At 38.1% G+C, this 12,535-nt stretch overlaps 1 protein-coding gene across 1 annotated transcript; it reads right to left on the bottom strand.

The window, feature by feature from the left end:
• Window positions 1–3,241: 3,241 nt before the first annotated feature.
• LOC311073108 (putative pleckstrin homology domain-containing family N member 1) lies at window positions 3,242–12,078 on the bottom strand. The gene is made up of 12 exons (XM_084098557.1): window positions 11,689–12,078; window positions 10,312–10,411; window positions 9,884–9,934; window positions 9,619–9,762; window positions 9,323–9,409; window positions 9,153–9,234; window positions 8,886–9,022; window positions 8,627–8,773; window positions 8,446–8,532; window positions 7,772–7,847; window positions 3,828–3,904; window positions 3,242–3,666 (listed from the first exon to the last, which is right to left on the bottom strand). Exons 1-12 carry the CDS (start codon window positions 11,775–11,777, stop codon window positions 3,595–3,597), a joined length of 1,149 nt encoding a protein of 382 aa, XP_083954683.1. The 5' UTR covers window positions 11,778–12,078; the 3' UTR covers window positions 3,242–3,594.
• Window positions 12,079–12,535: the final 457 nt, after the last annotated feature.

The raw sequence follows: 12,535 nt of genomic DNA, 5'->3' as shown, positions 1-12,535 counted from the left end.
TTCCCAGCCACGTATGCTCACAACTACAACAAAGCACGTCTCATAAACTTCAGTTTCATTCCAGGCTGACCTCATATCCCATGGGGCAATAAAGCAGCCGGGTAGCAGGTAAACAGAATAGTTTCTTTGTCACAGCTGTTCTGAGAACCTTGAATGGTTTCCAACTGCTGTAAATCAGAGGTGAAAAGCTGCAGAAAAGAAGCTGCAGTTAGAGACAGATAAGAGACGGACTGCAGAGGCCCAGGAATGCATTTCTAATTAAAGCCATTTATCTCAGTAAAACATTTCCTATCCATTTGATATAATGTGCTGTACAAAATGCATCCATGCAGATTAAAGTTACTTCTGCTATGGGTTTGCAACAATAATTAGCTACAGTATCTGTATAGCCTCTTTAGCAATTTCTTTAGCAATTGACTTGCAATTGACTAGAAAATGAACACAATGATGGAGTCAAGACTGCTTATAGGTTATACATTCTTTGTTCAATTTCACAAGTGTTATGGTAACGTTATTGTTAATGTTATTTGTTATTGTTTATGGAATAACTGTATTAGTAATGTTCACATACAGTGTGTAGGCACCTATTGTATTTTTATGAAATGGCAGTGATCGATCTTTTCTTCCATATTTCGAAGTATATCCGAGTGAAACGGATTATCGAAAAAGAAATGTAGGGAAAGACTTGGTTCTTTTGTTGTTGATTGTTTGCACGCAGAGCTGAGCTCAAAAAGCACAGGTGAATTGATGACAATGAGATCAAGAAGATGCATTTAGAAAATGTACCTACCAGCCAGAAGAAAAGATGTCAATTTCGTATTATATATATATATATATACATAAAAAAGTTGTCCATTATGATTTCCCGCCTCATGCTCACTGATCTGAATCTCTTCCCTTTAGATTTCCTGCCATCTTGAATATTTTTTTTCACTGCTACTCTTATCAATTCAATATCCAGTATCCAATCTTCAACAAAGTCTCTGGTGTCTCTAAAGTCTCACATCCCTTATATGTTTCTAGATAATCTTCCAACCAAACCACACAAAGGTTATTGAATGGATTTCTGAGTATTAAGCTGCATTTTTAAAAATAAAACCACAAGAAAGTCAGTGCCAGTGGCAAACAGGAAATAGGGCTAAATCTACCCCCAAAGTATCAGCGTATCGAAATGAAATGTAATAATTTGCATTGCTATACCATGCCCTGGGGATACATGATTAGAGCTGACCATCTCTGCAGTCTTTAGATCCCTTGCATGATAGACATATTTCCAAAGTCTGGCATATTGCATGTGCACTGTTTTTAATTTGAATGTGTCTTTTTGAAGTATGACAGCAGTATGTCAGTATGCCTGTTTGGCAACACACCAAAGCTATGTCTAGAGTGGGTACAAATTGTGGCTTGAAATCAAAAGGATGAAAGTTAAAGTCTGGCCTGATGGGGCAATCCTGAAGTTGTAGCCTACCTCTGCTGTTCTTGACTTAGTGTCTCGCTAGGTGCTGTGCATGCTTGTAGACTTATAGATTTATTGTGGCAATGCATAATTGCTACATGCAGGTATATTCAATATTGTATATTCAAAAAGAAAAAAAAAGTTGCCTGAAAAATAAAAAATCCTAAAGCAGCACAGACACTGATTTACTTCCCTGTTGTACCCTGGGATGTGTCATGTGATATGATGTAATTTTATTGTTTATAATTAATAATGATATTTTGTATATTTTCCTCTCCTGTCTTGACTGTTTGTAGACATTTAACATACTGCCCTCTGCTGACAGTAATCTGCAACAACACTCACTAGGCTTGACCAATAATACAATGACTGGATTGAGAACCCACGTTAGTTTGACTATTTTTCAACTCTTTCATCATAATATGATGGTCATAGTATATAACCATTTACTTTGATGAAGATGGAGACATCCTACTGGTTTAATATGCATATGGTAAACAAAGAATTCGCTATTTCAGTGTCTGATAGGTCAACATATTTCCCTGATCCTTCTTATTTCATTAACTGGTTTTCTAAATCCACAAAACTTTCTTTTGTTTTCAAGAGATTGTTTACGTAAACTGCATGTTCTGTGAAATTTTAAATAGATACCAAAAAGGCTGTCTAGAGTTTTGTCTTGTTAACAGTTAAACTGTTGTAATTGTTAACAAAACGAGACCCTAGACAGCCTTTTGGTATCTGTTAACAGGTGTCAAATCCCTCATTCACCATTCCCTGCTTAAGTCTACTAATATAGTTCACATTGCTTACCTGGTAAGTAAAGTAGTAATGAAACAATCTGTCTTGAAATCGGTCAACTACCTTGTATAAACCGCAATCAAACATTAAAAGCAAAGGAACCTACAGTATGATTTCGCTGTGGACGCCATCTTCTGGCGAGACGCGGGAAGGTAAAACTTAAAGGGATAGTTCACCCAAAATTGAAAATTCTGTCAGTAATTACTCACCCTCATGTTGTTTCAACCCCGTAAGGTTTTCATTCATCTTCGGAGCACAAATTAAGATATTTTTGATGAAATCTGAAAGCTGGCTCGAGTCCTCCATCTAGGCTTTTATGGGATCGAATCTTGCCGGCCCAGAAAAGTTAGTAAAGACATCTTTAAAATAGTTCAAGTGACTACAGTGGCTCAACCACAAGCTTATCAAGGGACTATTTTAACAATGTCTTTATTAACTTTTCTGGGCTGGCAAGTTTCGATCCCTTAGAAGCCTATGGAGGAGTGATCCAGCTCTCAGATTTCATCAAAAATATCTTAATTTGTGTTCCGAAGATGAACAAAAGTCTTACGGGGTTGGAACAACATGAGGGTGAGTTATTACTGACAGAATTTTCATTTTTGGGTGAACTAACCCTTTAACATTCTGCCTGTTAACTTATTATGTTCAGCTACTGCCTTCTACCTTCCCACAGCAAGAGATAACATGAAGAAAGATTAGGGGTGACAGAGAGCAGGATAAACTAGTGAATGAAAATATTAGTTACTCTCTGACTCCTGAGCTTGTCTGTTCTGCCCCATTGTCTGAAAATTAGGATTACAAATTATATAATGTGAATCACTTGAATGCTGTTTATCGTTAGGGAAAAAAAGGAGAAACATTTCCACATTGTGGATAGTTTTAAAGATGTTGCTGTCGAATGTTTGTTTAAATTGCTATTTTGTAGAGGATGTGTATTCTGACAGTTTATGTAAATATTATTTAGCTCACAAATACAAGACCCTGGAATTAATTTATAATTAAAACAGTTTATTACATCTCAAATAACCATTTATATTAATTTTATACATTGTAGCCTACTTAGTGCATGTGTAAGCTGTAAGGCCTGTTTTCTTTTCACTACCTCAGAAACAGATATTTAGCTATTTAGCTACTGAAATGGAGCAGAATTTCTAAACCTGTTGAGTTTCCTAGCTATTGAAGATTTTCCTCACAGTCACAAGCAGTGAGGAGATTTGTTACTTATAATTAAAATGCAACAGTAAAATGTTCATTTGTCATCAGCAGCTTTCATTGGGCACAATGATTAATGGGAGTTTTTATGATGTTTACAACATTTGAATCCCCATCCGTCATCATCCTCAGCTTCTGCGCTTCTTCGGTATCAGAGGTGGAGGGGTGTGATGTGACAATGAGTCTGCCACTTTATCAGGCTGTAAGATGGAAAAAAAGTATTCAAATTTATTGTATCAATGTTTAGGCTGCATTTACATCTCATAAAGTGTGGTCAACTCTAAAGTAATTCGTTTTACTATGATCATCATTATCTTGTCTTTAATGCAAACAGTTTAAAATCCAAAGACTGCAGTCTTGCCTGTTGTAACTGGAAGATCCAGCTTTGATAGTCCTCAGGGTAAATACAGGAGACGAGCAGAGGCTCCATCAGTTCACCTGGAAAATACATCACTCCAGATCAGCATAAAGATTATAGGCTGACAACAGTTTAGAAAACACACTTGTGTGAAGTTGGAACTGTATGTGGCTTGAAATCTGACAGAAAAGTGCATAGAAGAAGAACTATGAAGTGGCCAACATTATTCACAGCTCCTTTTTCTTTGCTTCTGATAATTTTGTCAAGTTATTTACATGTCAGTTCTATAACTTGGTGTAATGACATTTGTTAAATAATTCAGGCGATAAGAGGAACATTGAGGAGCCAGTCTGAGTGTGTTTATCATCACATGGCTATTTTCTGAAGGTGAGTCACAAGCATCTCTGTATGACTACGACACATCACTTGATTTCTGACTACTTAGAACAACAAATCATGCAATGTATCCAACTTTGGCTTTCTTAATGTTTATGAAAGACCAATACATGATAATATATAGTATATCCTAATAAACCCCTAACAAACTGCACAACTAAGAAGTAACCCCAATGGTTTGATATCATGCAATAGTATATCCTGGGCTCTCATGACAAGTCATAGTGAAATGACATGTCAGATAAACCGCACTGATGTGTGCTTAAAAAGAGTACAGACCATTACCACAGACACAACCGCAGGGTGTGATGTAAGAATATATATATATATATATATATATATATATATATATATATATATATATATATATATGGCTTATATATATATATATATAGGCTATATATATATATATATATATATATATATATATATATATATATATATATATATATATATATATGGCTTATATATATATATATATATGGCTTATATATATATATTAGGGGTGTGACGAGATTAAAACGCGACGAGACTTCTCGTCCAGGTGAAACTTTGTCTCGTGAGTTGTTGTGATGTCAGCGTGATGGAGCGTGAGGGTGAAATATTGAAGATGCCCAATTTGTGTGCCGGGCCAATCACACACACACTCCGCGCACACACACACAACCACTGTCCCTTGCTCACTCACTCACTCGCGCACACACACACGCTCACTGTTGCTCGCACTCTCACTCACTCTCGCACACACTCAACCCGTCGTGGAGGACCGTTAAAATTAAACATGCTAGTCTTTCTGTCGTGATGTCCTGAAGCATCGCAGACGCGTAGGTTGTCGCCCACTATGACACACTATACGAAATGAAACGATCGAATCTTGCGTCCCGACGCCCGTTGTCCTTTTTACGAATCTCCACGAAACGGATCGTGCCAAAATCGCGCTAAAATAGTGTAATCTGAACCAGGCAGGTAATAAACATTTGACCTATCGCGCAAAGAACCTATTAAAGCACTAAGACATGGGAACAGTATAGCTAACATTCACATATCACAAGTCATATCGACATCGCAATATTAAACAATGTTATCGCACATCGCAGCTTTTCCTCATATCGTGCAGCCCTAGTTACTGCCCAAAGGTCTCAACTGCTGCCAGAAATCGTCGACATGCTTATATTCTTGAAAAAGAACATGACCATAATCTTAGTCTGTTCTGTGTAGTTAATTTATCTCTTTTTCATGCTTGAAGAAAAAAATTGTTTCTGTTTGAACTTGTAGTTTTGAGAGAGCAGTACTTTGAGTATGGATACACACTTACTGTTTGCATTTAAAGTGTTATTTCAGTTATTTATATTTATTTTATTTATACTGTTTTATTTTTTTTTATGTTCGATTTGTGGAAAGGAGTTAGATTTCTCATATGAAATCGTACAGGGGAGAAGCCAGACGGTAGAGTTTATAGCAAAACATTTTGCAGTGTTTGCATGTCCTTTACTGCATAGAATTAATTATAATAGAAGTAAAATAACATTCATTACAAGTTGATTTCAAAATGCACCTAAATTGTTTTGCATTTTGTGATTTTCAGTTGAAAAAAAAAAAGACTATTTTCCATTCATATATTTCATCATTGAGGATTTCTTAAAAATTGTGTAAAAATCTCGTCTTGTCTCGTTCTCGTGAACCCAATCTCGTGTCTCGTCTCGTCTCGTGGAGTAAGCGTCTCGTCACACACCTAATATATATATATATATATATGTGGCTCTGTTTTGGACAGCACATATTGTCAGAGTGGTATATACAGTGAGGAAAATAAGTATTTGAACACCCTGCTATTTTGCAAGTTCTCCCACTTGGAAATCATGGAGGGGTCTGAAATTGTCATCGTAGGTGCATGTCCACTGTGAGAGACATAATCTAAAAAAAAAAATCCAGAAATCACAATATATGATTTTTTAACTATTTATTTGTATGATACAGCTGCAAATAAGTATTTGAACACCTGTCTATCAGCTAGAATTCTGACTCTCAAAGACCTGTTAGTCTGCCTTTAAAATGTCCACCTCCACTCCATTTATTATCCTAAATTAGATGCACCTGTTTGAGGTCGTTAGCTGCATAAAGACACCTGTCCACCCCATACAATCAGTAAGAATCCAACTAACATGGCCAAGACCAAAGAGCTGTCCAAAGACACTAGAGACAAAATTGTACACCTCCACAAGGCTGGAAAGGGCTACGGGGAAATTGCCAAGCAGCTTGGTGAAAAAAGGTCCACTGTTAGAGCAATCATTAGAAAATGGAAGAAGCTAAACATGACTGTCAATCTCCCTCGGACTGGGGCTCCATGCAAGATCTCACCTCGTGGGGTCTCAATGATCCTAAGAAAGGTGAGAAATCAGCCCAGAACTACACGGGAGGAGCTGGTCAATGACCTGAAAAGAGCTGGGACCACCGTTTCCAAGGTTACTGTCGGTAATACACTAAGACGTCATGGTTTGAAATCATGCATGGCACGGAAGGTTCCCCTGCTTAAACCAGCACATGTCAAGGCCCGTCTTAAGTTTGCCAATGACCATTTGGATGATCCAGAGGAGTCATGGGAGGAAATCATGTGGTCAGATGAGACCAAAATAGAACTTTTTGGTCATAATTCCACTAAACGTGTTTGGAGGAAGAAGAATGATGAGTACCATCCCAAGAACACCATCCCTACTGTGAAGCATGGGGGTGGTAGCATCATGCTTTGGGGGTGTTTTTCTGCACATGGGACAGTGCGACTGCAATGTATTAAGGAGAGGATGACCGGGGCCATGTATTGCGAGATTTTGGGGAACAACCTCCTTCCCTCAGTTAGAGCATTGAAGATGGGTCGAGGCTGGGTCTTCCAACATGACAATGACCCGAAGCACACAGCCAGGATAACCAAGGAGTGGCTCTGTAAGAAGCATATCAAGGCTCTGGCGTGGCCTAGCCAGTCTCCAGACCTAAACCCAATAGAGAATCTTTGGAGGGAGCTCAAACTCCGTGTTTCTCAGCGACAGCCCAGAAACCTGACTGATCTAGAGAAGATCTGTGTGGAGGAGTGGGCCAAATTCCCTCCTGCAGTGTGTGCAAACCTGGTGAAAAACTACAGGAAACGTTTGACCTCTGTAATTGCAAACAAAGGCTACTGTACCAAATATTAACATTGATTTTCTCAGGTGTTCAAATACTTATTTGCAGCTGTATCATACAAATAAATAGTTAAAAAATCATACATTGTGATTTCTGTTTTTTTTTTTTTTTTAGATTATGTCTCTCACAGTGGACATGCACCTACGATGACAATTTCAGACCCCTCCGTGATTTCTAAGTGGGAGAACTTGCAAAATAGCAGGGTGTTCAAATACTTATTTTCCTCACTGTATATATATATATGTATATATAACCCATCTATATTGTATATTAAATATATTAAACTTAAATGATTTATATTGCTTACAATTTAGAGGTTATGTCCAAGTGTTGTGTTGGAATATGAGAGTAATGTATTTGTTCAGAAAGATACATACCTGTGAGTTCAAACTCCAGTCTGCCAGGTAGTGCCGATCTTTCCATGGCTTTGATGCTCTTTAGTGGCAGACGACCCTTCAGTATAAAACAATACAACTCAGTGCTGTGATGTATACAATAGTCCTATATTTGAATCTAAATTAAATGTTTGTTTTTTGTATTAAAAAGTAGAATCACTAAAATTGAGGTCATATTACAATAATGGTGGCCAGAAGGTCCTTTGTTTACTTTTTTTTTTTTTTTTAAAGAAACAGAAGCCAATTTATAAACAGCACTTTGGCACCACTTATCAACTGAGTTAACTTTTCAATTAAATAGGGTTCACCACTTACTTACACTCCTAAAAATAAAGGTTCTTTATTGGCATCAGTGGTTCCATGAAAAACCTTTAACAGCATGGAAACTTTCCATTCCACAAAAGATTCTTAATAATGGAAAAAGTTTGTTCTTTTAAAATGGTTCTTTTAAGAACTGTTCACTGAAAGGTTCTTTGGGGAAGTAAAAATGCTTCTTCTGTGGCTTGACTGTGAAAAAAACCCTTTTTGGAACCTTTATTTTAAAGAGTGTACTAATTGAGGCTGCCAAATACATTTCTATGGCTCATAGTTGCAGACATATTGCTGACATGCAGTGTTCTGTATGGCTTGTTGTTTAGTCAGCAAAATTAGCTTACCTCATATTTCACACGAACATGATGACAGTCGAGAGATAGAATGAGGAGGTCAAACGGGAAGAGCACAAGCAAACGCTCCTGAGGTCCCTGCAAAAGCCGGTCCAGTTGTTTGAAAGAGGCCTGTTTAGTACCATCCTGAATTACATGGACACCACTCTCTATTTATAGTCTATAGCCTGACCTGTGTGTATATGTTGCTGATGTGCACCAATGAAAGGTATTTCGGATAGCCCATGTGCTGAATGGGCGTCCCCTCCCATTGCAAGATCGGAGACCGCAGTAAGTACCTTTTAAGCTCCTCCTTCTTCCAGTTTTCATCACATGGCACCTGGAATAGTGGAAATAAAACCTGTCTGAGCCATCTAATAATTCTGAGCCATATAATAAGAATATAATTCTGTATATTCCAGGTATGCAGTACAAGGCTGAATATGATGTACCAGGTATGAGAGAGCACTATGGGATGGGCTCAGTGGTTGCCTTAGGGATTTGTATCTCCTTTCCTCAATGTTCTCAATCCAGGCATTTTTTTCAGCAGCACTAGTACAAATGAAGATCTTTGAGTCCACCATAGGCCCTAGAGTATATCATAAATATAGGTGTACCATGTTCAGATTTTTTTGTGACTTCAAAATTCTCATATTCAGGGTTAATTTAGATATTTAAGTTGTTGTCGTTTTTTTATTTTTTATTAGAGGGGCACTCACCGCTAATCTCAAACATGTGTGGAGAACTGGGGTCCTGCTGTGAGAACAGACGCACCTCAATGGCAGAGAGAGGGAGAATGCCCTGTGACGAAACACAGATGGCATTTTAAAGTGAAGCTCACGTCGTTACATATTTCCTTATACCTTATTCCTTATAGAAAGAGTCTTACCTCATAAATAAATTCATTATTAGCGCTGTCCAAAGCAAGGATTAACAAATGGAAGGAAAATAAAACCAGATATCTTTCGCTCATAGCCTGCGGACAGACATAATAATGCATACAAATTACAGTTACTCATAAAGTTGGACATATGCAAAAATATTAATTCAGCTCCTCTTAAATCGTTTTTCCCCCAAAATAATTCTGAATTGGCACTAAGCAAATCAAAAGGCATCTTCATTATAGTTTAGTGTAGTTAGGGACAGTTTGGCACATGAACTGAAGCAATTATGTTGAATTGTTACCTTTGTGTATCCACTGTGTAAATACACAGAAGATGAGTGGATAATGTCTCCATAAGTGTGTGGTGCCTGTCCTTCCCATTCTCTGATTGGATGAGTGTACAGCCTGTGATGGAGCTCTTTTTTTGTCCAGCCCCAAAGCACAAGCTGAGAAACAGAAATACAAAAAAAATCCCCCTATAATGCTATATAAAGAGCATGTAATGTTGACAAATGCACAGAGGATTATTTTATTTATTTATTTATTTAGAAGCTGATGAAGACATACTTGTGAATGGTTGTGTTGAGTTTTGTTCCTCACAGATCCAGGATCCGGTTCCTTGCACAAGACACAGATGCAGAAATGGAGATGAAAACTCTTATTCAGTGCAGACATTACATTCATCTAGATCTATGTGAATACAGTGGCTCCAAAAAGTATTTAGATACTTTAATGCACCTAAGCAAAACATAAAATGTTATAGAATTATGTATAAAATATAAAAAAGTGGTATTTACACATCAATGATGCACATTTTGTTCAAAATAAATGCCAGTTGCTTTGCTCTTTTGTGTAATTTAGAAATATTCATAGATTTTTAAGTGTCCAACACATATTTAGAGCCACTGTTGTTTCTCTTTTGTTTTCTCTGCATGTTATCTTTTTTTTCTTCTTTGGAAACTACACCCATTGCAACTTCCTGTTTACTTGCTTACCTCCTGCTTCAGGTGCCTCACAGAAGAACAATGATGAGGATCTTCATCTGTGCCATTCCTTGTGGAAATTTGGAGTCTGCTTTCAGAGAGACTCCAGAGCCTGAAACCGCAGATGGTTAAACAGTGTCAAATCACTTTATCTTGCAGCATAAGAGATGAGGATTTAAGAAACACAATGCAAATTGTTGTGATAGATTTAGTGGGAGATTTAGTTTCGCCTTATGTAGCAGCGTGGAAGTAACCTATTTTCTGTGACTGAGTGGGAACTTCTGATTCATACTATTGACATAATATGTGCCAGAGAAACAAGTGCGCAGCAAGTGCAAATTTTTACACGCTTTGTATGAGGTTTGTTCCCTGAATATTACTTATTTCATCCCCAGACCCTCTGTTCCCGCTGCTTTTACGCATACTGCTTGCTGTGGAAGTGCTCAGACATAAGCAGCTTACTATGGGTGGTGAATGACAAGCAGACATCCGCCATCTGACCCTCAATAGGCCCGACTCTTTAAGCAACGCTCAGAACCTATGGACACTTCAACAGGTATACTGCAAGACCATTACCCACAAAATGAGAGTGATTTAACATTGTAATTACCCCAAACAAACCATGTTTTCACCCCTGACGCAGTTGCATATCTGCATATAAACAACCTGTGTTTATTTCTGCAGATTGGCCGTTGTCTGATCCCCGTTTTTCTGCTAGTTTGGCCACATAAAGCTTATGAGCTCTGATTAACTCCCACTCTAATCCCTACAGTCTCCTAATGAGAGGATTGAGGCTTCCAGCCTGGAGTAAGACACCAGACTGCTCAAACACACTTGGCTCCTTTAATTAGCTAAACTAGTTACATTAGTTCTGCCTCATTTGGTGTATGAGAGGATCTAATGAGATCTAACTGCAAGTCTGCTGCCCATCCACGGTAAACACCATCGTTGTGAGAGGAATAAGACAACTACAACTTACACAATAAGCTCAAGATGTTTCACACAGTTTCATCAGATAAATTTCAGACAGAAAGAACAAAGCAGAATGGTTTGAACTTTGATGCGGAAAAAGGGGTCTCTATAAATTACTTACTGGCTAAAACTGAAACTGTCACATGGTTTCTTACCATAAAAACCATCACTCTTAGAATACATATTATGTAAAACAAATTCAAACATTCATAACTCCAATGGACAGTCACTTCCATTTTAACATCTACATGATTATGAACAACTAACCCTTTGCGGTTTTCAAAATGTTATCAAACATTACCTAACACTCTGAAAGGAGGAAGTTCTGCTACTAAGTATATTATGTCCACGCAAGAGCCTGGCTTCCAACTGAAATGCATGAGCAAAAAAACAACCATGTGGCAGTCAGTCTCTTACCCTGCATTGTTGATTTCCAGGAGTTCGATCTCATCTGGGCCCACTTCATCAGTTCCCGTATTCCTCTGGGTCACACTGCAGCATCCCATAGCTTGTCTGCACCTTACCACTCCTTTCCACACACACGTCCCCAATGGCTTCTCCTCTAAACTACACACTGAGGGCCATCTGGTCACCCCCACACGCCCCACACCCCAACAGACTATAAGCAGGGTTCAAGAATGAGATGCAAAGAAGCCTGAATGAAGTGTCTTGACATTGAACCGAAGCCAACGTTGGGAGCCAATGAAGAGGAGCAAGAGAGGTGTATGAAACTATCAAGCACAGCAGTTACACACAAATGCAGCACTATTTCTTCCTGTTGCTATCAGCAGTGACGCAGCAGTGGGCAACACAACTTCCTCTCTTCACTGTTTCATCTGTGAGTGAGCTTGAAAGCATTGAACTGTTTGTTTCGACTTTGATTTCATGCACGTGGAATGCAAGCAGCATCAATATAGCAAATCCCACTTAAGATTATGATTACACCTCATGAAGTCAACACACAAAAGTAGGCAAAGAGTAACCGCAACAACAAAACTGCAGCTGAATCTCAAACTGTGTCTCAAATGTGTTTATTGGTGGTAAGGAGAGGGTTAGTGTGTAGAGGTCTAATCAGGTGTTTGTTTTGCCGTATATGCTCAGATGGAGGAAGAAGGAGGTTCTTGTGGCTGCCACCAACAAAAAAACACCACAGACAAAAAATGGGTGGTTGTCTGAACTTTAGTCAAAGAGAACAATCAAAATCCCCTAAAACTTAACTGGTTTGTTAAAATGATGGTTATGAATGAGCGTTATGCTTCATTCT

The sequence above is a fragment of the Abramis brama genome (genome assembly GCF_963993115.1).
Source record: "Abramis brama genome assembly, chromosome: 22".
NCBI classification, from domain to species: Eukaryota; Metazoa; Chordata; class Actinopteri; order Cypriniformes; family Leuciscidae; genus Abramis; species Abramis brama.
This window is presented reverse-complemented; position numbering and strand designations above follow the sequence as displayed.

Excerpts from the sequence above, each read along its gene's own strand:
- LOC311073108 (XM_084098557.1), bottom strand. The coding sequence starts at position 11,777 with ATGGGATGCTGCAGTGTGACCCAGAGGAATACGGGAACTGATGAAGTG. Across the intron at positions 10,412-11,688 it reads CTGGAAATCAACAATGCAGG|GCTCTGGAGTCTCTCTGAAA; the intron begins GTAAGAGACTGA and ends CTGCGGTTTCAG. Across the intron at positions 9,763-9,883 it reads CTCAACACAACCATTCACAA|CTTGTGCTTTGGGGCTGGAC; the intron begins GTATGTCTTCAT and ends TCTGTTTCTCAG.